At 42.6% G+C, this 25,310-nt stretch overlaps 1 protein-coding gene across 3 annotated transcripts; it reads right to left on the reverse strand.

The window, feature by feature from the left end:
* Positions 1-470: 470 nt before the first annotated feature.
* On the reverse strand, positions 471-22,792 carry PFKFB1 (6-phosphofructo-2-kinase/fructose-2,6-biphosphatase 1). Of its 3 annotated transcripts, none has more exons than XM_032209112.1 (15): positions 22,625-22,792; positions 21,221-21,346; positions 20,999-21,095; positions 19,150-19,216; positions 18,981-19,055; positions 15,686-15,742; positions 12,558-12,679; positions 6,077-6,284; positions 4,442-4,588; positions 4,061-4,165; positions 3,707-3,836; positions 3,090-3,152; positions 1,377-1,441; positions 993-1,130; positions 471-570 (listed from the first exon to the last, which is right to left on the reverse strand). In XM_032209112.1, exons 1-15 carry the CDS (start codon positions 22,713-22,715, stop codon positions 511-513), a joined length of 1,551 nt encoding a protein of 516 aa, XP_032065003.1. In that variant the 5' UTR covers positions 22,716-22,792; the 3' UTR covers positions 471-510. The 3 variants fall into 3 exon arrangements, with proteins under 3 accessions (XP_032065003.1, XP_032065004.1, XP_032065005.1); XM_032209113.1 differs by having other exon boundaries at positions 22,671-22,774; XM_032209114.1 differs by lacking the exon at positions 993-1,130 and having other exon boundaries at positions 22,625-22,790.
* Positions 22,793-25,310: the final 2,518 nt, after the last annotated feature.

Raw genomic sequence — 25,310 nt, forward strand, 5'->3', positions numbered from 1 at the left:
TGAGATCCCAGAGGTGATTTTTTTTTCAAGAAGCAACTGGACTTTCTGGTTTTTCTTTGAAGACGTTTTGCTCTGATTGGATGGTGGGAAATGGAAGGATTTATACACCTTGCAGACAGCTGGTCAGCCTGTAATCTGCATTTTTTCTGGAAATCCGTTGATACTCCTGCACCATTCAAAGGGCCTTCAAAGAAAAACCAGAAAGTCCAGTTGCCTCTTGACAAAGCATCTTTGGAACAACCATGACCTGGATGACTTTGGGATGAACATCCTTCGAATTGTGCAGGAATATGAACGGATTTCCAGAAAAATTGCAGACTTTGGGACAATCATGACTTAAGAATCTCCAAAGACATTTTGGACGAGATATGTCTACATGTGTAAAATGATATCAAGTAGTTCAGAACTTGCATTCCAGTTCATATTTCTCTAGATGGCACTGTATAATCTATATTAGTAATAGAACCTCATCAATAAAGTAAGTTTATTTTTGTTTTTAGTGTTTTAAGTTTAATAATGGTCCGGCACGGTGTCTAGGGCTTCCGTAGGATCTCGTGACACATCAACATTCTGCAAGAAGACAAAGGGAAGAAAAACTTTAAAGCACCACTATGACCTAAAAAGGAAATACAGTGAAGAATTGAAGTCTATCTACATCCATTTATATTAATAACGTCAACTATCCTGAGTGTTAGAATTATAGCCAGTGTATTTTGGCTCCATTTCTCACCTCTGCCCTTGGGCAGAGAAGAGTAGTTCTACCACTTCTTTCAGTATAGACCCATGGCAGAAAATTGGGCTAGTTCATGTCATCTACATATGATTTTCTTGTGAATAATTTGGCACCGTGAAATCGGGTCTTTGGGCTTCAAAAAGGAATTTCTCAAGGGCAGGTTAGGAAAAGCATTGCGATAGCATGGCAAAGCACAGTGATTAAAGTGCGATGTGGCAGAATTAGGTTAGGGAGTCAGGCGAAGAGAGGATTCTTTTACCTGAGGGTCAAACAGGCAAGAGGGAGGAGAGCGCCCCAGATCTTTCCAGCAGGGTTGTTTGGTGGGCTCAGGGCTAGCCATTGGCACAGTGCGGTAGTGCCGATACAAGGGGGCCTGGCTAGCTTTGTAGGAAAAGTGCTAAGGGTGTTTTGGGGGCGGGGAGTGAAGATAAGAGGAAAATATTACACACACACACACACACACAGATGCAACTCTGAACACAATGATCTTTAACAGGAGCACCTGTCAAGTCAATAACCAGGAACACACGATGGGGGAAAAGCTTCAGATCACACAAGCCCTTTGCCAATCACAGTTTCCTTCACAACCCTCTTTCCAGAGGTTTTCACGTAAAATCTCCCATGTGACAGGAGTCGTCCTTACCGTGGGGCGTTCCCGGTGTGTATTCACAGCCTCGATATTGAGAAAAATGGATTCCACCTCGCAGCCTGTCCCCCACAAAAAATGAACCCCCAATTACTGACGGTAGGTGGGAGTTCCAAACACTCATTCACTGCCAGTGGCGTTATCAGCTTCAGGATGACATGCTAGGCCTGCACAAACTCCCTTCCCTGAAAATCACAACTTGCCTTGGTTGGCATGAATAACTGATTTGGAACCGCCTGTTTTTTTGGTTTTTTTTCCTTTTAATTGAGCAGAATTAAAAAGGCTGGAACTCCAGTATGGCATTTGTTGTCAATAGGCTACTGATTGTTCACAATGTTGTGCAGCATACAGAGATAAATATAGATGAGAGGGAGATGAGTAGCTTTGTTCAAGGACATGTTTAGAGCCCACCCCCCTCCGTGCAGCCCATTTTTGGCCAGCAGATTGCTGCTGGAGTTTGGGGAGGCCGAAAATGGACCACACGGGAGCCTCATGGAGCTTCCATGTGGTCCGTTTTTTGGCCGGCAGAGGGCTGCAGGAGGTCATAGAGGGCAAAAATGAGGTCCGTGGGGGCCGTGCCCCCCTGTGCTCTGTTTTGGCTGGTAAAGTGCTACAGGAGGCCATTCAGGCAGAAAAGAGGTCACACGGGGTCCCTGCATCCCATTTTGGCCAGCAGAAGGCGTCCATCCTGGCTCCCCCCCTGCTCTTCCCTCCACATCCCCCCTGCCAGGCCACGGAGGAGAGTTGCAATGCTGATCGAAGAAATCCAGTTTGACACCCCTGCCTTAGCTGATCTTAGAGAAGCTAAGCAGGATTGGATTTGTCTAGTAGGACAGCCAAAATACTAGGACTGTAGCTTAGAACAGAGAATTCAACGAGATCAAGAAAGTAGCAATGACAAAGCATATCAGAGTCAATAAATTGGAAAAGATTGTGCAGGCCAGCAATTCTTGCTTTTTCTTCCTGCATGTTCCGCAGTACGTGGCACGACAAAACCACGAAGCCCTTATCCGCGGAGACATAAGCGCGTTGCTAAAGCCGTGAGGTCATCACCGCGCGTCATCACCACCGCGACAACAGCGCAGCAACAGAAGGGCACTTTAAAACGGCGCCGCAGCAGAAAGCCGATTTCAATTAAGGTAAGGGTTAGGATTAGGTTTAGGGGTTTGTTTTAGGGTTAGGTTTAGGGTTAGGTTTAGGGGTTTGTTTTAGGGGTAGGTTTAGGGTTAGGTTTAGGGTTAGGTTTAGGGTTAGGTTTAGGGTTAGGTTTAGGGTTAGGTTTAGAGTACTGAGTGCTTGGGAATGCGCGGATTTGCCCTCCGCGATTATGTCATCGCGGTAGGGTCGCGTTTTTCCTTAGCGCTTTGAACGGCGTGAATTAGTCTTCACGCTTATGTCTCCGCGGATAAGGGCTTCGCGGATTTGTGGTGGAACCCCGCAGTATTCATACAATTAGGAAAAGGAATGTATCAGTGACTGTACATAGCCACAAAATGGGAGGAAGCTTATTAGCATTAGAGAACAATTTACTTCCAACCACCATTGGATCACCTTATGTACAGTAGGTAGCAATATGAGTATATTATACTTTGTTTTGCAATCAATTCATCTTCAGTGCCTAATCATTAGCTCGCTCTGCATCCTCCCCTGAAACAGACTTCTGTTTTTTTGCTGTCCCAATGGATCTTTGCCGAGGAGGAAGGGACTTACCGTATGCCACAGGCGTGAGCTTCAGAACGGTGTGCAATGGGCACTTGAGGTATGGCAATTCCTCTGAAAAAGAAGGATGGCAAATGAAACAAAAGTCATCTCCAGAACTACACAGAGAGTCTCAGAAGAGGAAGAACTGGCGCATAAGAACAATCCATCCAATTTGCAAATGCAGCTTCCTCTTGCAATGTAAAAGAGAAGACTTAACTTTTTTCTCCACGGGCAAGTGTTACGGGGAAGAGAAAATGCCATATATACAGGAAGGATCATACACACAGGGTTTTGCCACAATCTGCCTCCCAGGCTCTCAGCTGAGAAGACTAAATGGAGCCGAGGTGGCGCAGTGGTTAGGGTGCAGTACTGCAGCCACTTCAGCTGACTGCTAGTTCTGCAGTTCGGCGGTTCAAATCTCACCGGCTCAGGGTTGACTCAGCCTTCCATCCTTCCGAGGTGGGTAAAATGAGGACCCAGATTGTGGGGGCAATATGCCGACTCTGTAAACCGCTTAGAGATGGCTGAAAGCCCTATAAAGCGGTATATAAGTCTAACTGCAAAAAACCTGCAACTCAGGAAGGGGGAGAGGAAAGTCTTGCAATGTGGAAAAATGGACGTGGTACCTGCACTTTTGTCCAGGAAGTAGGCAAGGAGGCAGCGCATGACAGCTTGGTGGCAAATCACCAGCACATTCTCTTGCCGTTCCAGCTCCATGATGACCGGTTCCAGGCGTTGCACCAAATCTTCATAAGACTGAAGGAAGAAATTTGGAGAGGCCTCTCTGTTGGTCCTGATTTAAATTCGAATTTCTGTCCTGCTTAAGGGTGACTCCAAGTTTAGCCGTTTTCCTTTGATTAGTGATCATTATTTTCCCATCCTCCTCTGTCCCTGGGAGCATGTTAGATTTGCCCATTTCCTCCTTTTGTAACATGCTACCTAAATCCACCCATGTTGCACCCAGATTGCACAGTTCTTACTTCTCCTTTAGGATAGCGGTAGCGGTATTTGTCCTGGTCTCGCAGGGCAAACTCTAGTGGATAACTAGTCTGGATTTCTTCATAAGTCATCTCCTCACAGACACCCTGAAACAAATGCAGGATTTGGAATCCCTGAGCTTTGGACACTGAGAAGAAAAGTCAGCTTTGAGAAAGTTTATGAAGAAGCAAGGGATCAGGTTTCCCTCCCATGATTTCCTCAGGAGGAGGCTAAAGAAGGAACTCTCTGGTCTTGAGAGTTGGGCCTCTCTTGGTCATAGAAGGCAATTTGCGGTAAACGAGAGTGAGAGAAATGTGGAACCCTCAGGGCTAACCCCCCCCCCCCAGTTTAAGAGCCAGGATGTGTTAAGGATAGCTTCTCACCGCATCAATCTCGTTCAATGCTTTCCACTGTTCATAGGGCACATGCAATGCTTCTGCTGTTTGGATTGTGCGTTTCATGTGGCTTGTCCAGACCTTGAGGTCATTGATATACTGGGAACGGATGAAGTTGGCCAAGGCACAGGCATACTGACAAAGAAAGGGAGGGTGGAAAAAAACATAGATATGAATCACCCAAGGAACTCGGCACATTTGCCCTAAGCCAAAAACAGGACTCTCAGCTTTTGCCTTTCTTTTCTAAGAATCCACACTTGGTATTTTAAAGTAGGAACACCAGCGCAACGTTCATTCTGAAGACTATGAGCTTAATATGGAGCTCCTGGATCTAAGCATTTCTAATGGACACCTGGGTGGGAAATCTTACAAGGATAACCTTTTTTAAATATCACAGCTGTCATCTAATGAACAGCTGCCAACATACAGAACATCCAGTCTCCTTCATGGGTGTGAGTTCATAATTCTCTTTAAAAAGCTTCTAGAAACTCCATGGAAAACAGATAAAAGGATGTAGAGGACTTTAGATTTGTGAGGAATCGGGTGCTTTGAGATGAAAGCCTCCAGTTTATAATTGTTAATGGTGGTTAACAACCAGGTTGATTTTAATGGTTCATAATTTATGTAAACCCCATAAAGATCCAATGCCTGAATTTTGGGGATATATTTATTCCAAAGATTCTTATGTAGCTGCTCCCTAAATATTTTCAGAGGGATTTAACAAACAAAGTTAGCTTTAGCCCATTTTATTCTGCTGAATTGTATGTGCCTTCAAGCCAGATTGGACTCCTTGCTCCTGTGGCTCAGAAGAGGTGGAGACCGTTGGGACACATACTCCTTCGATGCTCCTTTTATAGAGATAGTAAAAAAAACAAAAACCATATCCTCCCAATAATTGGTCAGTATCCTGGCCCTTCCGATACTGCTTATCTCGTGGCTGCTTAAGGATAAACAGATTTTAACTAGAGCACAGGTGGGAAGATTTTGTGCAGCAGAACTGGGGATTCTTGGAAATGTGATCAATCCAACTTTAGTTATTTTTACACAACTAATGTGGCAAACCCTTTTGCATTATTATTTCTTTGCGTTTTAGTATTTAATGACTACAGGCCTCACGGTTTATGGATTGTTAATTATAGTATAATTAGGCCATGTGTATCTGACAGATTGGATGCCAAATGGTGATTTTAATATAGATTTCATCTGTTATTTATTACTTTTGTTCTAGAATTTTTAACTGGATATTCATTGAGTGTTTTTATCTGTTCTGGGCTCTGGTCTTTGACTGTAATAAACTTGATTTGATTTGATTTGACTCCAGACAACTGCCTGGACTAGGCCTTACAGTTTTCCTAGGAAGACTTTCAGAAGTTTTTTGCTTTTGCCATTTTCCTAGGACTGGGAGAGAGAGAGAGATTGAAGCAAAGTCACCCAGATGGCTTTATATGCCTAAGAAATAAATGGAACTCACAAGGCTATTTCTGCGAGTGCTAGCCTGGCGCTTTGATCACTATATCGAACTGCTGAATTCATCCATTGCTAATACTTTTTATGCTGCTTGGCCTGACTTGAAACAGTTTAAATGCAACAACATACCAAGATATAACAATGTGATAAGTATACCTGTTTGCCACGCTCAGATAGCCCAGAGTCGCCCCCAATGCACCCCCGGAGGTTAAGCTCGCTCTCCCCGTGCCGACTGAGGTAGATGGAGCGGGGTGTCACGTGGATATTCATCAAGTAATAAACAGTGCGACTCTGTATGTGGTCCTGAACCCTGTTCACTAGATACCGACTGCCAACGTTGAAGATCTTAATGTAGGACAGGGAACTATAATAAGAAGAATAACCAAGTCACATTTGAGGAGCCATTCTTTTGGATGGATCTGTAGAAGCTAATCCACTCGTTAGTTATAATCAGGACTGAAAAAACTCTGGCTTTCCCAGATGTTTGAATTATGACTCTCCATCATCTTCATAAGTGGTGACATTCAAATTGTTTTGCTACCGGTTCTGTGGGTGTGGCTTGGTGGGCGTGGTGTGGCTTGGTGGGTGTGGCTTGGTGGGCGTGGCCGGGGAAGGATACTGCAAAATCTCCATTCTCACCTCACTCCAGGGGAAGGATCAGAGGTGGGTTCCTACCAGTTCGCACCAGTTCGATAGAACCGGTTCGTCAAATCTACCGAACCGGTTAGAAGAGGTTCCACCAGTGGACCCGGAAAGCAGGCCACACCTACAGATGAGGTTCCAAAATTTTTTGAAACCCATCACTGACACACACACACACACACACACACACTCTCACACAGAGAGAGAAAGAGAAAGAAATAAAAAAGAGAAAGAGAAAGTGAGAAAGATGAAAGAAAAAAAGGAGAAAGGGACAGAGAGACAAAAGGAAGGAGAGAGAGAGAGAGAGGCCAGCAAGCCACTCCCATCAGGTCACATGGCCGGCAAGCCACTCCCACAAAGGAGGCCACACCCACAGAGTAGGTTCAAAAAATTTTTGAAACCCACCACTGTGAAGGATGTTACAAAATCTCCATTCCCACCCCACTCTGGGGCCAGCCAGAGGTGGCATTTGCCTGTTCTCCGAACTACTCAAAATTTCCGCTACCGGCTCTCCAGAAGCTGTCAGGACCTGCTGGATTTTACCCCTGATCTTTATCATCTATCACGGGCTTTCTGGGAGTTTAGCTCAACAGCTTTGTGGGGTAACCAATTCACCACTCTCATGGATTAAGCACTCAATGTTTCTAAGTGCCTGCTTTTCTTTAAATATTAGTTTTTTAAAAACGTGGCATTTTTAGCCAGTGTAATTTGCTTCTGATTAGTTCCTAACGTAACTAATATTTTACTACCAATTTTCAGTACTGGTATTAAATCTTTGCCAAAATTATACCAACTTTCCCTAACCCTATCTCCAAATGTGTTGGGCTTAGAATTTTGGGAAACATAGTCACAAGGCATTAGATTGGAAAAGGCTGTATTACCAGAACACAGTTAGTCCTTGACTTACAACTGTTCGGTTACTGAACGTTTGAAGTTACAATGGCACTGAAAAAGTGACATGATTGTTTTCCACACTTACGACTGTTGCAGCATCCCCGCAGTCATATGATTTACATGCTTGACAATTGCTCCATATTTATGACAACTGTCTTCAGACAAGGAAAGCCAAGGGGGTGGGGGTGGGGAGCCAGATTCACTTAACAAAGGTGTTACTAACTTAACAACGGCAGTGATTCATTTAACAACTGTGGCAAGAAAAGTCGAAAAATGGGGCAAAACTCACTTAACAAATTTCTCACTTAGCAACATAAATTTTGGGCTCAATTGTGGTGGTAAGTTGAGAATTACCTGTAAAATACAAGATGGGTTCAATTTATCATAGAATTAAGTGTTTTTTTTTAAGGATGTCTCGTATAGCATAGTCTCAAACAAATGCCATCTTTTGATTAAGAAGAATGGAGGTAGAATATTCATCACAAAATTAAACAAGCCAAAATTAATTTCGGAATACTATATACAGTAGACTGTATCTCTCGTACATACCAGTACTAGATATATGTATAAAATAGAATTATAGAGATGAATTCTAGCCTGTGATGCAACGATCAGATAGCTAGAAAGTGCTGTGAGAATGTCAGGCTTCTTAAAAACTTCCTAACCTTTGCTAACAGATTAACAATTGGAAACGTGGATATTGTTTTACTGGAAAACTCACTTGAAGATGGGTGGGTTAAATATAAAAATAAAGTACTTGTTTTGTATTCTTTAGTTAAAAAAAAAAGAATGGTATTTTAAGATTCACCTCTGCCTCTAGTGATCACACGTCAACTCTGGTTGGGAAACTGCATAATTTATTTCTGATGTGGTCCAATTTATTGTTAACTCTTGCAATGCTTGTAACTGAATAACCACAATTTTTCTAAAAGTTTAATTTAGTTCCAGGTAGAAACTCATGCCTCAACTTGCCTCCCAGCTCTTTATTCTCCATACTTTCTCTTCCCCACCCTTTCCCCATTATTATTTTCTTATCCCCACCCTTCATAGAAAATTCCCAATCTGTTCCAAATCCTGCCTTTTCCCCGTCTGCATTGTTTAGAACCTAATTATTCTCTTCCTGCTAACTCAGTTGCTGTTTCAACACGCAAAACACACTCACAGCTGTTTTGGAAAAAGTGAAAGATAAAACCGACCATTAAAATCTGGTGCCAGTGGACTTCCTGGGGGCGTGGCCTGTTGCCGAGGAGGGCTCCACCGAGCTCCTCAGAGATCTGGTCTGTATATCTAAATAAGATCATAGATAGCACCCCTTTTTGGCTAAGAAAGGGGCAGGGAGGATAGCTCCGTAGGCTAGGGTCTATTCGTAAGCCACAGCCTTTTTCTTTTTTCGGGCTGTGGAAAGAGATTAGATCCAGCCGGAGCGGAGCTCTTATCTCCAGCCATTTCTTCTCAGCTGCCTTTTTTTTTTCTAGGCAGCCCCAGACAGGCTAGCCCCCCCCAGGACAAAACAAAGTTTTTTCAAGCTAGAATTGATACGGGCGGGTCCCACCCCTGTGAGATTTATGCTTTTATTACTATCTTAAATACCAGCACCATTTGTCTTAGAGACTTCTTTGTTCTTTGTCTAAATGGACTTCAAAATGGCGATTTCTCTCCGTGGATGATTGATACTGGATGTACTTAGCCGGTTTTATCTTCCTGCAGACCGCTCCTTAACAAAATAAACTCTTCTTCTTTGGAAATAGAGGGGAGCGAAGCGCTGCTTACTTGTTTATTTATTATGGCACCCAGGTCAAAGAAGCGTCTTGCTACAAATGTGTCTAAAGAATTTAAAGAATTTTTACTGGAACCACAGCCTTTGTCTCCTATGCCCTCTACTGGAGAATTTTTAACACAGGAATATCTCTTTAAAATGTTTAATGCCTTTAAACAAGAAATTAAGGGTTTTGTATTGGAACTATATGATGATTTAAAGTCTAAAGTTAATCAGATGAAGGCGAATACGTTTGCAGCCGTGTCTGCCCTGTCAGATTACTCTGCTGAAATAGAGAACAAATTGGAAAGTCTGGAGAAGGCTAATTTTAATTTGACTACCAATATTCAAATTTTACAACAAAAAATTAGAGATACTGAACAACAGCTTATGATGATAAATTTTAATAGGAAGGCATTTGCAATAAGAGTCAGAGGATTCCGTGAAAAGGAGCAAGAGAATTTGAAACAGACCTTTGCTGAAGCCTTCAGCCATGCGCTGGGAAGCCCGGGACTTAACTTTGATTGGCAGATTCGGAAAATCTATCGCCAGAACTCATTGATAGCGGAACAGCGACAGCTCCCGAGGGACATAATTATACATTTCTCTACAAAAGAATCTAGAAATGCGATTGTACAAAAGTTTCATAATAACAGTTTCCGAGTTGATGACCAGGACCTGATTGTTTTCAAAGATATTCCTTTTCAGATGCTGAAAGCAAGAAGGGACTACACCTTTTTAACTAAGGAGCTTAGGAGTCAACAGATTCGATACAGATGGGAGGCCCCTGCCGGTATCACGGTTACATTTGAGAATCAAAGATTTCGTCTTAACTCTGTTTCGGAGGCTCAAGATTTCTATTGTAGGACTCTGAAGGCGGGACTTCCTGACGCGCTTGGAAGAGAGGAGAGACAAGCGGAAGGAGAAGGCAAGCGGCCGGCCATGTGGCTGCAAGATGGAGGGGGTAGCCCCTCCTCCCTCGGAGAAGCAGAAAAATGGAGATCGAGAATTTAGACATTTTAAAATGCTTGCTAAAGTTGAGGACTGAATGGGGGTTTGAGACCCCTCTCCGGTAGAAAAAGCGGACTAATTTTTATCAGAAGGGAAAGCTGGGTGAAACTACTTTGAGCTAGATTTTAAATTAACGTTAGCATAAATTTGATAGTGGTAAACATCAGACAAGCAAGGGATGAGGGTAAAATTTACGTCGTTTAAAGCTTATTAGAACAGAAAGCTGGTTGGGATTATCTTAAGATAAGTGTAAAAAGAATGCGGAATGATTTATGTTGTTTAAACTTTGTTAGAAGGGACTACTTTAAAATAGAAGGTTAACTGACTCTTGCTGAAAGTATTATTTGAATATGTGGAATGATCCATGCTATTTAACTTTTATTTGAAGGGAAAGTTGGTTGAAATCGCTCTGAGTTACATTTTAAACAAATGTTAGTATAAATTTGATAGTGGTAAATATCAGACAAGTAAGGGATGAGGGTAAAATGCATGTGGAATGAACTACGTTATTTAAATCCTATTAGAAGAGGAAGTCGGTTGGAATTACCTTAAGATAGAAATTGATTCCTGTGTAAAGTAATATTTGATCCACGCTGCTTGATCCATGCTATTTAACTTTTATTTGAAGGGAAAGTTGGTTGAAATCGCTCTGAGTTACATTTTAAACAAATGCTAGTATAAATTTGATAGTGGTAAATATCAGACAAGTAAGGGATGAGGGTAAAATGTATGTGGAATGAACTACGTTATTTAAATCCTATTAGAAGAGGAAGTCGGTTGGAATTATCTTAAGATAGAAATTGATTCCTGTGTAAAGTAATATTTGATCTACGCTGCTTAATTTTACTAAGAAGGGGAAGCTTGGCTAGATTATTTTGAACTACTGTTTGAAAAGGGGGTTAAGAAAGATCATTTACGCTGTTCAAATTTTACTAGAAGGGAAAGTTTGATTACTTGTCTGTAAAGTTATATTTGAATATATGGCATGAACCACGTTGCTTAAATTTTATCGGAAGGGATCACGAGGTTTAGGAAGAGGAACGGGAGAATCTACAGAAGGTTGGGGTAAATAGCAAAGAAGTAAGAGACGAGAATAAAATATAGATAGAATGATTTATACTATTTAAGCATAGATAAAGATGGGGGGCTGAGATCAACACAAAGAGTGGTTTCTTATTTTTATTTTTTTTTCTCTTTTTTTTTTCTTTTCTCTTTTCTTTTCTCTCTTCTTTTTTTTCTGTTTTTCCTCTTTTGATATATTACTTTTATTTTTTTTAATCCATATGTATACAAGATATTTTAGACAGAAGGTAGTGCCAGGTGTGGGCCCTGGGAAGTCGGGAGGATTAGGGATGGGGATTTGTGGGGGGTGGGGTGGGGGGGTGGTAACATAGTCTTAATAAGAACAAGAATGTATTTATATACGGCGGTTCTTTTTTTTTTATTTTTTTTTTCTATTTTTTTTTCCCTTGGTTCATTTTATCAGATCAAACAACACTCGAATAAAGGCATACACCAAGGAGGGAGGTAGAGGGAAAGAAGAGGGAGGAGTAAGGAAGGAGTAAGGGGAATGTAAGGAGGGTGTCCGGGGAGTAAGGGGAGAAGGAAGGTTTGAGGGGAAAGGGAAGTAGGAGGGGAGTGTTAGAGGGAGAAAGGAAAGTTGGAGGGGGTAGATGGGGTGTATGGAGGATGGAAGGGTTAGGTGGGGTTGTGAATGATGAGTTGTGTTTCCTTTTTATTTGTTCGTTTTATTCCCTTTTTCTTTTTTTTTTTCTTTTCCTATAGTAAATACCCTGTATATAAGTGATTGTAAATGGAATGTGAAAAATGAATAAAATATATTTAAAAAAAAAAAAATAAATAAAAAAAATCTGGTGCCAGTTACAGAATATATTTAATCTATGTTCATTACATTCAAATGCATTGTCATATTTGGAATTGTGTATGCATATTGTATAAGAAGCAGCAGCAGATGCTTTCCTTCCCCACCTATCATTTCTCCACTCTACTAACCCCTAAACAACTTCATGTGGATATCCAGGAGTCTCTTGTTGAAATTATAGATACTCAAAATTGAACCAGCAACACAATTCCTGGCAGTCCACTTCTTTTACTTTAGTGGAAGGCACAAAGTTTTTCCCAAAATCTTTTTATACTATCAAGAGCAGTGCAATTTTGCGGGGGAGAGGTGGGGTGGGGGACTTGAGGCTTGATATCTTTTTGATGCCATGTTTTGCAAGCCACTGAAAATTCAAATACCCTGCAATGCAGACGGCCTTGATTGTACAAATGCCCCACCCCCAACATACAGTAGCAGAGACATTCCCTCCTTACCTGTCCAACTCATCACCTAATGGCTGGTAGGTTTTCTGGTAACAATCAATCCTCTTGAGGAAATCCTCCACCACTTCATCCCGGTTACAGTCCTTATAATCAGGACTGGTTAGCTTCACTTGCTGTGGGTGGTTGGTACCCCAGGCAAGAAGGACGGGGATAGAAAACATGATCGAGAGAGAGAGAGAGAGAGAGAGAGAGAGAGAGAGAGACCCAATCAGCCTGGTGATCTTTGTTGGTTCACCGACAAATGTGCACACGACAAAAGTGCGCCAACAAAACCGCAGTGAGAAAACAGCGAGGTTGAAATCGCGCCCACAACAGCGCGCCAACAACAGCGCGCCAACAAAAGCGCGCCAACAAAAGCGCGCCTTCAACAAACAACGCGAAAACAAGGTAATAACCCTAACCTCAACCCTAACCCTAACCCTAACCCTTACCTTAACCCTAATCGCGCTTTTGTCGGCGCGCTGTTGTGGGTGCGCTGTTCTGGGCGCGATTTTGACCTCACTGTTTTCTCGCTGCGGTTTTGTCGTGCACGCATTTGTCGGGTCACAATCTTTGTTATTATCCAGATTAGTATGAGTCTAGAAAGCCAGGGAGGAAGGTGGTGTCCTCAGTTTTACACCTCTACCCCAGACTGTACAAGGAAATCTGTCAAGGTACTGATCCACTTTTGGGAAACTGTTTGGATCTGGATGGGAGGGACACTGAGACTTTGACTCAACGCTTACAAGGCGAAGTGGATGTGGCTATTGAGTCCTCCTGGGTTGGGAACATTCATATCCTTGCCTTGGATGGAACCTGATTTTCCCATCAAGACTTGTGTACAACTTGAGGGAGTCCTGGATTCACAGCTACTGCTCAAAGAGCAGATGGCAGCTTTGGCCAAGAAGGCCTTCCCACAGGTATATCGTATATATTGCTTTCTTCAACCAGGGGGCCCTGCAAACTGGACTCCTTCAATGTGTTCTATAGGGCTGCCCTTGAAGACCATTTGGAAGCAACAGCTGCTTCAAAATGCAGCAGCATGAGCAGTAACCTCTCATTGTGGCCACATGTCACCACTGCATTGGCTGCCAGTTGGTTTCTGGGTGCAATTCAAGGTGCTGGTTGTTACCTTCATGGCTTGGTTACCTGAGGGACCACCTCCCTCTCGGTTCCACCACAAAACCGCGGTAGACTAAAGCGCGCTCGACGAAAGCGCGTACCTGACGTCATCACAGCATGACGAAAACATCACGCTGTGAGCGGTAAAGTTAAAATTAACGCGAAAACCTTACCCTAACCCCCCCAAACCTAACCCTAAACCTAACCCTAAACCTAACCCTTAACCTAACTCTAAACCTAACCCTAAACCTAACCCTTAACCTAACGCTAAACCTAACGCTAACCCTTAACCTAACCCTAACCCTAACCCTTAACGTAACCCTAAACCTAACCCTAACCCTTAATCTAACCGTAACCCTAAACCTAACCCTTACCTTTTCGTGAATCGGCTTGCTTTAAAAGCGCTTTTTAAAGTGCCCTTTTTTCTCCGCGGTGGTATTTGTCGCGCTGCTGATGACATCAGGTACGCGCTTTAATTGGGCGCGCTTTAGTGGACCGCGGTTTTGTCGTGCCATGCTCCCTCTCACTGTTTCTGCCTTTCCAATACATTTGGATAGAGTGGGTGCACTTCATGTCCCTTATATTAAATGCTGCCAACCTGTGGGGCCTAGGAAGTGTGCCTTTTCCCTCACAGTCACACCCTCTGGAACAGCATTCCCCCAGAGATATGGATGCTGCTCAATGGGTGTTTCTAAGTGCGTTTAAAACCTGGCTTAGGTCCTAGTCCAGGACTTAATATTTGGGGGAAGGAGGATGTGGCTATTGTACTGTTTTCCAAGGCTGTTGTGTTGTTTATGTTTTCAATTGTTTTATCTTGATTTTGTCAGCCACTCAGAATCTGTTGGAGTGGGCAGCTAGAATGAATGCATGCATGCAGTTATTCACTATCTAGCTTTCTCTCGTGGTGCTTCACAACTCTCTTTTTTTATTGAAAGTTTTTGGAAAAAAAAGACTTTTACAAATATTTACCTCCCCTCCCCCCCCCTCCCCACCCGAACCCAACTCCCCCCAAGCTCCCCCCCCCCCGACTTCCCAGAACAAATACAGAGTATAAATCTTTAACAAAGATGTAAAATAAACTTAAAGAAAGTTAGTATCATCTTTCATTTGAGCTTAAATTCCTCTTTTGTTAGGCTAACTCTAAACAGATTATATCATTCCTTGCTTCTTCAGTCATAAACTATCTGGAATTTCTTAGTTCCGTATTTATTTTGAATATAGTCAATCCATCTTCTCCACTCCAGTTTATATTTCTCATTTGAGTGGTCCTTGAGTCAACTCTCTTCTTCATGCACTTATCAGCTGTTGTTTGAAGCTGCTTTTTACCAACAATTTAACACTTTTCTGGAGTACAGTACTACTATTTCACAGTAGCACTATTCCAGTAGCACTAAACCCCTCCCCAAAGGAGCCCCATTATCAGTCGTTAATAGCTGGTTGTCAGTTTACTTTTGAATACCACACAATACCCTTGTACCAAACCTGAATGGCTTTTAAGATGGCCAAGTCCCATCCCTTTGAACTATGCAAATGAAAGCCCCTGAACATAGACAGATATAAATTTTATATCTGGCTTTAGCATTCTTCCAGACTTTAAACATTACCAAAATATCTGACAGAAGCAGTGGTGGAATTCAGCCGGTTCGCACCTATTCGGGAGAACCGGTTGTTAACTTTCTAAACACTTCGGGGAACCGATTGTTGGAAGAAATCTCATTTTGTTTTTTTCCACTTTACAAGGCTAATCCTGTAAAGAAGGCAGGAAAGAAACATTCTGTTGTTGTTTCGAGCCTAATCCTTATTGCCCTGCTTATAGAAACTGCCTCTCCCATTAACTCCTATTACATTGTAACAGCTAAGGCGAAGCGCCCATCGGCCTGAGTGACGTTGAGTTGGCTATGGTCACATGGTCACATGACACCGATCCCCGCCCTCCTAGCTGGTCATTAGGTCAGAGAACCGGTTGTTAAATTATTTGAATCCCACCACTGGACAGAAGGCACAGAAAGGAGTTTTACCTTGATATTTTCCTGAATGATATCTGGATCATCACAGATGGATTCAATGAAGAAAACCTCCAGTGGCAGATGGAGGGGTCATGGAAGAGAAAAAGAAGATTATACAGTCAGCCACCAATCAGCTATTACAACTGATGAAAACAATTAATTTAACAGTGGAAAGGATATGAAATTGCCATAGTTGCTCTTAACAGAAGCATTTTCTTTGTTTATACACATTTTGCAGTTGTATTTTTTATAAGCCTTCAGAATCTACTGGAAGTGTGAGACATGGTGGTATTGGGGAGAAAAGCAAGTGAATGTACATGGCGATTAGATGCCTAATCTACTAGCAACCTGCAAATCTAGTTAAGAAAAAACAACAGCCATGCTGGGTACTGTTGAAAGAAATGTCCTTCTGGGTTCAGCTCCAAGTGGGGGAAAAGACACTGGAGACATGGAGGCTGCTTGGAAAGATGGTTTATTGGTGGACAGGGCCACATGGCTTGAGCCCTGAACAGAAAAGGTGATCACATGCTTCAATGTTGGTGGAGAAGAAGAGAAAGGCTGAGGAAGGGGCTTGCTAGGGTTTTTATACCCTGTTTCGTCCCACCTCTCTGTTTCCTGTTCCTGTGTAAGAAATGTATTCTGATTGGTTGTCAGACTCCCATGGTGCCATGCAGGGGGCTACTCTCTAGGCTGTTTTGAATCCATAGATGAGTTCTCAGATGCCATGTGGAGAGTTGAGTAATATCCCTTCCCCCTACAGCTGCAGTGGAGAAGTCTTTATTATGTAAAGTGGGTTAGCCTGGCCTTCTCAATGGCCTATTGACAAAGTGTGGATGGGCAGGATGCTACAGGCAACTATTCTGTCTTTTAAAGCATGTTTCTTTCTTTTCACATCCAGAGAAATATTCTGCCTTTTCAATATTTCCTAGGATATTTCATTTTTCTGGGAGAGGGCTGGATGATAACTTCCCACAGTACTTTCCAGATGTGACATCTCATTTTGACATTTTAACATAATCCGTGATTTAAAAGGTCAGTTTATTTTTGTGAATTCCAAGTTACTAGGGCTGGAGGCAAATCGAAGTATCTGTCCCATATTGGGGGGGAAGGATGTTTTTTTGTCTTTTCTTCCCTAACTAAAAATGGGGAGCAAACCTGATGAGCTTACATTTATTTTGGAATTTAAAAAAACCTATAAACTTAAGAATGTAACGAATTTGAAATTAATAGCCAACGCTAAAGAAGACTTTAATTCAAAATTCAATTCAATTTAATTCAACAAAAGTTATAAATGAATTAAGGGAACAGGCAACTTTGAAATGCTAGGGGTTTTGTTATAAGGTTTTGAAAATAATTATATAAATAAAGAGCACCTTCATGAGAACTAAATGATTTAGTTCACCTTAAATCATAATAAAAATCTGAGGCTTTATGTTTTCAGAAATTGGATACTAGAAGGGGCTAAATATTCTAGGCATACAAGGAAAACGAAGAGGCAGACCTGTCTTTCATCAGCGTTGAGACAAAATGACAGATCATAGTACACCATTTGAAATACTCCAGGAGATGTTTGAAGAATCAGGACAGAAACTGGGAGCTACACAATGTCAGCAGTGATGTCTGCTTCTATGGCTAGATTATGTCCAAAAAGATATTTAAAAGGAAATGACAGTTATGAAAGAGAATATCTTGGAAGATCTATAGGACAAAGAGCTAAAACAAGTCTCATCTGAGGCAGCAATATTACACTATAAAGAAGTTATTGAAATACAGGAAAATGAAAAATATACGGAGTATAAGACAGAGATGACAGTAGCTTTCGAGATGGGGAAAAAGAAAAACTGAAGAGATCACGAATCCTCTGATAACATCGGAATGAATTAAAGATCAATATTCCTAGAAACAAATGGAAGGAGCAGAAAGACATGTTTTTATACAATTCTTGAAACCTTTTATGGACTTTGGCTGAGACCAGGACTGAAATGTTAATGATTTATGGATTTGTGTCTAGATAGGGGATAGACCACGGGAAGAAGAGATACATGTAATCTTATAGGGATGAAGAATAAATGGTGTTTGTTCTTATTGTAATGAAGATCAGAAGTCACTTCTTGAAATATTTCCTTTCTTTTCTTATTCTTATTTTTTCCTCTTTCCTCTTTCCTTTTTCTTTTTTCTTGCACTTTTTATTCTTTCTTTATTTTTCTTTCCCTTTCTGAATTTAATTTGCATTGCCTTGTTTCTTGAAAAACAATTCTGAATAAAATTATTTTTAAAATATCATCTTCACCTAATCACAGCCAAAACTGTCACTCAAGTCTCACCTAACTGACAATTAGGACTGATTAATTTGCTTTAAGAACTCAACTGCATTGTCTTAGTAGGTATTCTAGAATAAAAACATTACTGATGTTCCTTGTTTTGAAATATATTAATGGCTTGTAAAGCCGTTAAGATATTCTCTACTGCTCCACTAAACATTAAATAAAGTTAAGTAAATAAAAGAAAAAAAAGAAAAACCCAGTTTGCTTAATTCGGTCTGTATTTTCAAATCTGAATTTGCCTTGTGGCAAAGAGCGCAGCTGAATGGGATCACAAAGTCCAGAGTTCAAAACTACAAGGTGAGATCAGGACAAGAACTAACATTGATTCGATTAAACATTAATTTGATCACTTTGCAGTCATACGTGGCACGACAAAACCGCGCTCGACTAAGCCGCGCCTGATTAAACCGCGTCGCTGACGTCATCAACAGGGTGACAACAGCGAGCACGGAGAAAGAAGGGCGCTTTAAATAGCGCTTTGAAAGCAAGCCGATTCAACTTAAGGTAAGGGTTAGGTTTAGGGGTAGGTTTAGGGTTAGGTTTAGGGTTAGGTTAAGGGTTAGGGTTAGGTTTAGGGTTAGGTTAAGGGTTAGGATTAGGATTAGGTTTAGGGTTAGTTAAGGGTTAGGGTTAGGGTTAGGTTAAGGGTTAGGTTTAGGGTTAGGTTTAGGATTAGGTTTAGGGGGGTTAGGTTTAGGGGTTAATTTTAGGTTTAGCGTTTACAGTGTGCTTCCGTCTCCACGCTGTTGTTGCCCTGTTGATGACGTCAGCTACGCAGTTTAGTCGAGCGCGCTTTAGTCGAACGCGGTTTTGTGGTGGAACCACAGTCATATACTTAATTCCTTCCTTCTATCGTTTTTTAAAATTACAACTTTGAGGATCCCTAATGGTTTGGCACCCAAGGCTTTGCAAATGTGCACACAGCTCTAGGTCACCCCCCCCCTCATTGTTCTTATGGGCTCTTTATTCCCCCCCCAGCTTACTTTGTAGCCATTCTCCTTGGCAAACTGCAAGATAAGGGAACGGCGTTCCTGTGTGGTGTTAGTGGCATCGAAAACCTAGGTAATGGAGAAGAACAAGGCAACTGAATTGGCACGTAGCCTGAAATAGGTGGCCGTAGGATTAGATCTACATGGGCTTTTGCCATCTTACCGCCACTTGTCCCTCTTCCATACTCAGATAGATTTGGACATCCCGAAGAGCTGCTAATGCACACTGCCTAAAAAGAGATAGCAAGGAAGAGATCACACACGATGATCCATTGCTGCGACAGCACCAAAATAAATATGGTAAATAACAACCAACCCACCACAATAACAAAAACCAAAAACCAAAACCAAATATAAGGATATACATATAACATTTACGGTAGGATCATTTGAGCCTGGCCATTTGTGCCTTGAGTGAGAACTTTATTTGATGGCCCATTTGTTTGTTCAAGGAGGTAGCTTGGTTATCTAGACTTTGCCTCTCTAGATAACCAAGCTACCTCCTTGAAGTTTGAGGAGATAGGCTAGAAAGAGAATTGGTGGCATTGGAGAAGACTGCTGAAAATACTGTGGACAGCCAAGGGAACAAACAAATGGGCCATCAAATAAAGTTCTCACTCAAGGCACAATGGCCAGGCTCAAATGATCCTACTGTAAATGTTATGTGAAGGAAAAGGTAGAAGGAAAGAGATGGAACGAATGGCCATAATCAAGGTGGATGGCTTCAGTTACACAGTTGGAAGACCTGAGGTTACGGTCAGATGGTCATGGAGGAAACCAATCTATGTGCCCACTAACAGTCAACACCAACTCCAGATGGCACATCATCAATCAATCAAATTATGTTTCACATGTTGAATCTTTGAAACATTATCTTTGTATTAGCAGCCATGTTTTTTTTAATTAAATTCAAGAGGTAGTGAGGCTCATCCTCTAGAGCAGTGTTTCTCAACCTTAGTGACTTGAAGTCCACAGGACTTCAAGTCACCAAGGTTGAGAAACACTGCTCTAGAGCCCTCCCCTTTTCAGCATCTTTATAATGTAATATCAACGATTAGTTTTTTCAGTAGCACATTAAGATGTGTGGAAGGTTTCCTGTGCATTATTAGAGCTGTGGTGGCGCAGTGGACAGAATGCAGTACTGCAGGCTATTTCTGCTAACTGCTACCTGACTGCAATTTGGCAGTTTGAATCTCATCAGGCTCAAGGTTGACTCAGCCTTCTATCCTTCCAAGGTCGGTAAAATGAGGACCCAGATTGTTGGGGACAATATGCGGACTCTGTAAACCGCTTCAAGTGGGATGTAAAGCACTGAAGTGGTATACACAGTAGTGCTATTGCTATTATTTCAGTCATGTTTACAAAAATGTGGTCTTGCCAAGACCAATATCTCCTGGTCCCCAAATGTCGTGCAGGGAGCCAATGTGAGGAGACAATTCAATTGGGCACCAGACTCTATGTCCCATATGATTGTTTTAAAGGTTCTATTTTTTTTTTACGAGAACATTAAATGGGAAAGTAGAATATTGGAAAATGAAATGCTATTTCCAAGAATGCTCTTGGATCCCATATAGGCCACAGAAACATCTTTCAGGAAACAAAAATTAAGGGTTGTATTTGAAAGTTTCTTATTTGCAATAGTAGCAATAGTTAGACTTATATACCGCTTCATAGGGCTTTCAGCCCTCTCTAAGCGGTTTACAGAGTCAGCATATTGCCCCCAACAACAATCTGGGTCCTCATTTTACCCACCTCGGAAGGATGGAAGGCTGAGTCAACCTTGAGCCTGGTGGGATTTGAACAGCCGAACTGCTGAACTGCAGTCAGCTGAAGTAGTCTGCAGTGCTGCATTTAACCACTGCGCCACCTTGGCTCCTTGCTGCCCCTCTCCCCAAGTTAAGCCGAACTAGGACATGGGAAGGCGTCCTGGCAGAGTATGGTGGGCATTGCGGTAGGAAACAACCTTCTCCGACTTCTCCACTGTACCAATCAGATCTGAATAAGCTCCTCACCTCCGGATCTGCATAGCTTCCTCATTGTCTGGGCGGAAGAACTCATAATTCTTGTATGTCTGGACGGCTTCACGGCGATACTGTCCAACATTGAACACTAGGGAGATGGAGACTAGGATGGCTCGGTATTTTTAAGTAAGTCCTTCTGTGTTGGCTTGAGAGGCTCTCCCTCTCCCCTTTGATTCCATTCACCTCGAATGAATCATTTATTCCCTTCCATACCTTTAGTGGGGATCCCAATCCAGTTCAGGTACCGAGTGAGCTTTTTAGAGATGTAAGTTTTTCCCCGTGCTGGCAATCCTACCATGATCACCATAGTTGGTGAATTGGTGAACTGTGGCACTGAGGCTGAAGAAAAATGGAAAAAGGAGTAGAGATTGAGCCTAATTTTGTGATGAGATTCAGGGACCCACAAAACAGAGAGAAATAGTGTTCTGTCTAATACACCCAAACCTTTTCTGGTTTAGCATTAAAACTCTGAATCCTAAAGCAACCAATAAGAGTCTTTCAGTAAAACCTGTAGCACATCAGACTATGGTGGGACAGGTAACAGTTAACCCAGATCTTTTCCACCTTGGTGATCTCTGGATTCATAGTTATTAATCTGCAGGATTTTCTGGCCAGCATGATCATTATTGTGAATTCTGGAAGTTGGAAGTCCATACATGGACCTATAAGCTGGGGAACAAATGATTGGAAAGATTAGTGTTTCTCCCTCTCAGGAAGATTGAGCTCAGAGATCAGACTTGAAGATGTTCAAGATATTCCCTCATCGTAAAGGATTATTGCCCTGAGCAAGTGGGGCCTTAAGAGAGTACTTGTGACTCCTTAAAGTTGCACACAGCTCTCTGGCTAATTTCAAAACTCCTCTACAAGAGATCATGCTTCCTGCTTGGGAGTGAGAGAGAGGGGGAAGGCGTATTAGAAAGAGAAATAAAAAAGGGGGTGTCACAGACAGAGTGGTGTCCTTCCCACTATGGCCCCCTACATGGCCTAGGACCCGGATATCTACGAGACCGTCTTCTGCCGCGCATCTCCCTAAGACCGATAAGATCGCACAGGATGGGCCTTCTCCAGGTGCCATCAGCTGGACAATGCCGGCTGGCGACGCCTCGGAGTAGGGCCTTCTCTGTTGCCACTCCGGCCCTATGGAATGAGCTACCCCCAGAGATCCGGACCCTACCCACTCTCATGGCCTTCCAAAAAGCTATTAAAACCTGGCTCTTCCGGCAGGCCTGTGGCTGTTGACCTCTGGATTGAGGTCCAGCCCCGCTTAGATTGGGTGCATGTTGTGTCTTTTTAAAATTTGCCCTGTTTTATCTGTTTTTAATCTTTCTTAATTTTTGTTTCTGTAAGCCGCCCGGAATCCTCCGGGATTGGGCGGCCTATAAATTTAATAAACAGTAAACACAGTAAACACTTCTGGCCTTGACACTAGCCACTGATTGCTCTAGCCCTCATCTTCATATAGCTCCCATATACTATCCCTGCAAAAACATGACTTCCAAAGGTTTTGTTCTGCCCTGCCCTGCCTTGCCCTTCCCTTCTCTAACCTCCTGCCGCCCGTGAAGAGCGCTAGCTTTTCCTCAGGGGAAAGAGCTGACCCGCTTTTTCATCCCAACTCACATCCCCTGCGTTGCTGCAGACGCCTGCTGGTGCGGGGAATCCATACTTTCTGGAGGGGAGTCTGTGTGAGCTCCCCAAACTCTCCAGACATCCTGACAACCGTCTTCCTAGCTTGCAGAACTGGACTGTCTGGCTCTTCCTGAAGGCTCAGCTATGGCTGAGGATCCTGTGTTTGCATATGCATGAAAGATAGGTTCGGTGTGGGACGGCGAGGTCGTTGAACTCCCACCTTTGTATACACTACAGATAACTTGCAGCTCACTTCTGGACAAATATACTTTGCTCTATTAGGGAGAGAAAAGGTCCTGATATCATTTTGAATCACCACTGAAGAAAGTGATGACACACAGGCATTGAGAGATATTCCCTGTTTCATTTCTTAGCCTTTGTAATCTGGATTTTTTGTTTTTTTCATCTGACATCAAGGGCAGAGGTGGTTTAACAACCTGCCGGTTTAACAACTAGTTTGATGATCGTGCGCTTCTTGTCTGTGCACATTTTAAAGAAAACTTACCTTCAACATTACTGCTGGGGAATAACACAGCTGAGGTGCAGCAATCCACTCTGCCACGCAAATCAGCTGAGAAGATATTGGTCCAGAACGCAGCCGCGCGAGCGATATTGGTTGTACCTAGATACACCCATGTTACACCTATCCTCCGTCAGCTGCACTGGCTCCCCATTGGTCTCCGGACGCACTTCAAGGTGCTAGTCGTTACTTTTAAAGCCCTTCATGGTTTAGGACCTGGCTACCTGAGAGACCGCCTCCTGCCATTTACCTCCCAACGACCAATAAGATCACACAGATTGGGCCTCCTCCGGGTGCCGTCGGCCGGTCAATGTCGGTTGGCGGGTCCCCGGGGAAGGGCCTTCTCTGTTGCTGCTCCGGATCTATGGAACAGTCTCCCCGTAGAGATCCGGACCCTCACCACTCTTCCGGCCTTCCATAAAGCCACGAAGACCTGGCTGTTCCAGCAGGCCTGGGGCTGTTGATTAGTATCCAGCCCCACTCCAACTGTATGCATGTTGTTGATATTTTTAACACTTGTATTTTTTTCTTAAATTTTTTAATATATGTTTGTTTTGCCTGTAAGCCGCCCAGAGTCCCAATGGGAGTGGGCAGCATACAAATGCCAATAAATTGAATTGAAATTGAATTGAAATATAGGTCAGTTAAGCGCAGGGACAGGCGGATGGGCAGACCTGATCGTCAGAGTGAACTGGTTCACTCCCAGCTGATCATCAGAGCTACCAGTTCGCCTGAAATAGTCTGAACCAGTAGAATCCCACCCCTGATCATGAGGGTCTTTCTTTCAACATCAGAGACCCCCGGTCTTATTTCTTACTTCCAGTTCTCTAGAACGTTCAGCTTCTCTAAATTAAATCCTGCAGCTGGATTTAGTTGCGATCACGTGTCAGTAAGCACCGTTATTATATTTATTTATTTGACATGCTGTATGCATGTGATACCCCTATATTTTAAGTAAGAAGTTAAGTGAATAAGAATCAAAAATACGGTCAGAGGCAAAAGGCTTGGATGATGCTTAATCTTAAATGAAGAATTCTAATTCTTCCCACCTATAAAGTGAAATCTTCTCAGTTTTCAATACATTTGTCATCTTTCTTGATTGCTTTTTTGTCTTTACAGCCACCCGAACTAAAACTTAGCATTTCTAATAAATGAAAGGAGAGAAATACAAGAATTTGCACCTTTGAGCTCTCTGTAACATGGTTATAACCATGGAGAGTTCCAAAGCCCCATTATTTTGTTTTCAGTGCAAATCATTAGCTCACTTTACTTTCAGATCACCATTTGTTCATTCTCTGGCTTCAAGACCTAGTGCAGAGCTTGCCAGAGATTATGGCTGGAAGAAATGATCCTGAACTACTACTGAAACTGGTGTCAAGGGCCCAACATGCCCTGGATATGGCTTTGATCCATACTAAGGAATTAGCCCACAAACTAGAATTCCTGAAGAAAAGAGAGCTTCAGGCTAGCAGTGGACCTAAGAATTCTAAACAGTGATATTCAAAACTTGTGTTTTATGGGATTACTATAACTTTCAGATTACCTTCAGTAGGTCTAGCACCGGGATGGCAAAGCAATGGCATGAGTGCCAGAGGTGGCGCGCAGAGCCCTCTCTGCTGGCACATGTGCCATTGCCCCAGGTCAGATCTCCATAGCGTTTCTTTCGTGACCTTCTGTTTCCCTGCAAATGACGAAACAGAAGCTCATGAAAGAAAAAGATCTTACCTCTTGCTGCGCTGTGGGTTTTGGGATCCCCACCTCCCACCAGCCATCTGGTCTTCGGGTCTCTGCTGCGCATGTCCATGCATGCACCTTCCTGTTTGCAGTTTGGGCACAGTGTCTGAAAGGTTTGCCATCACTGGTCTAGCACATACAGTTTAAACTACCACTATGAGAATGTATGTTGGTTTGCTGGCATTCCCCGGGCAATACTGAATAAGATAAGCAAGAGCTGAGAAGGGAGATCAAATCCACTCATCCTCCAAGATACTCATTAATATTTAACAGTACTTAAACAGTAGGGTTTTTTTTGGGGGGGGGAACCACCCACCCCCAAATAATAAAATTCCCCCAAACCAACAAAAGTGCAATGATGTTATTCTTTTTCCCTTTAAGAATGTGATATGAAATGAGCCAAATTTTAAAATGTTCCTGGAT

This window comes from Thamnophis elegans, chromosome 2 (assembly GCF_009769535.1).
Source record: "Thamnophis elegans isolate rThaEle1 chromosome 2, rThaEle1.pri, whole genome shotgun sequence".
In the NCBI taxonomy this organism is placed as follows: domain Eukaryota; kingdom Metazoa; phylum Chordata; class Lepidosauria; order Squamata; family Colubridae; genus Thamnophis; species Thamnophis elegans.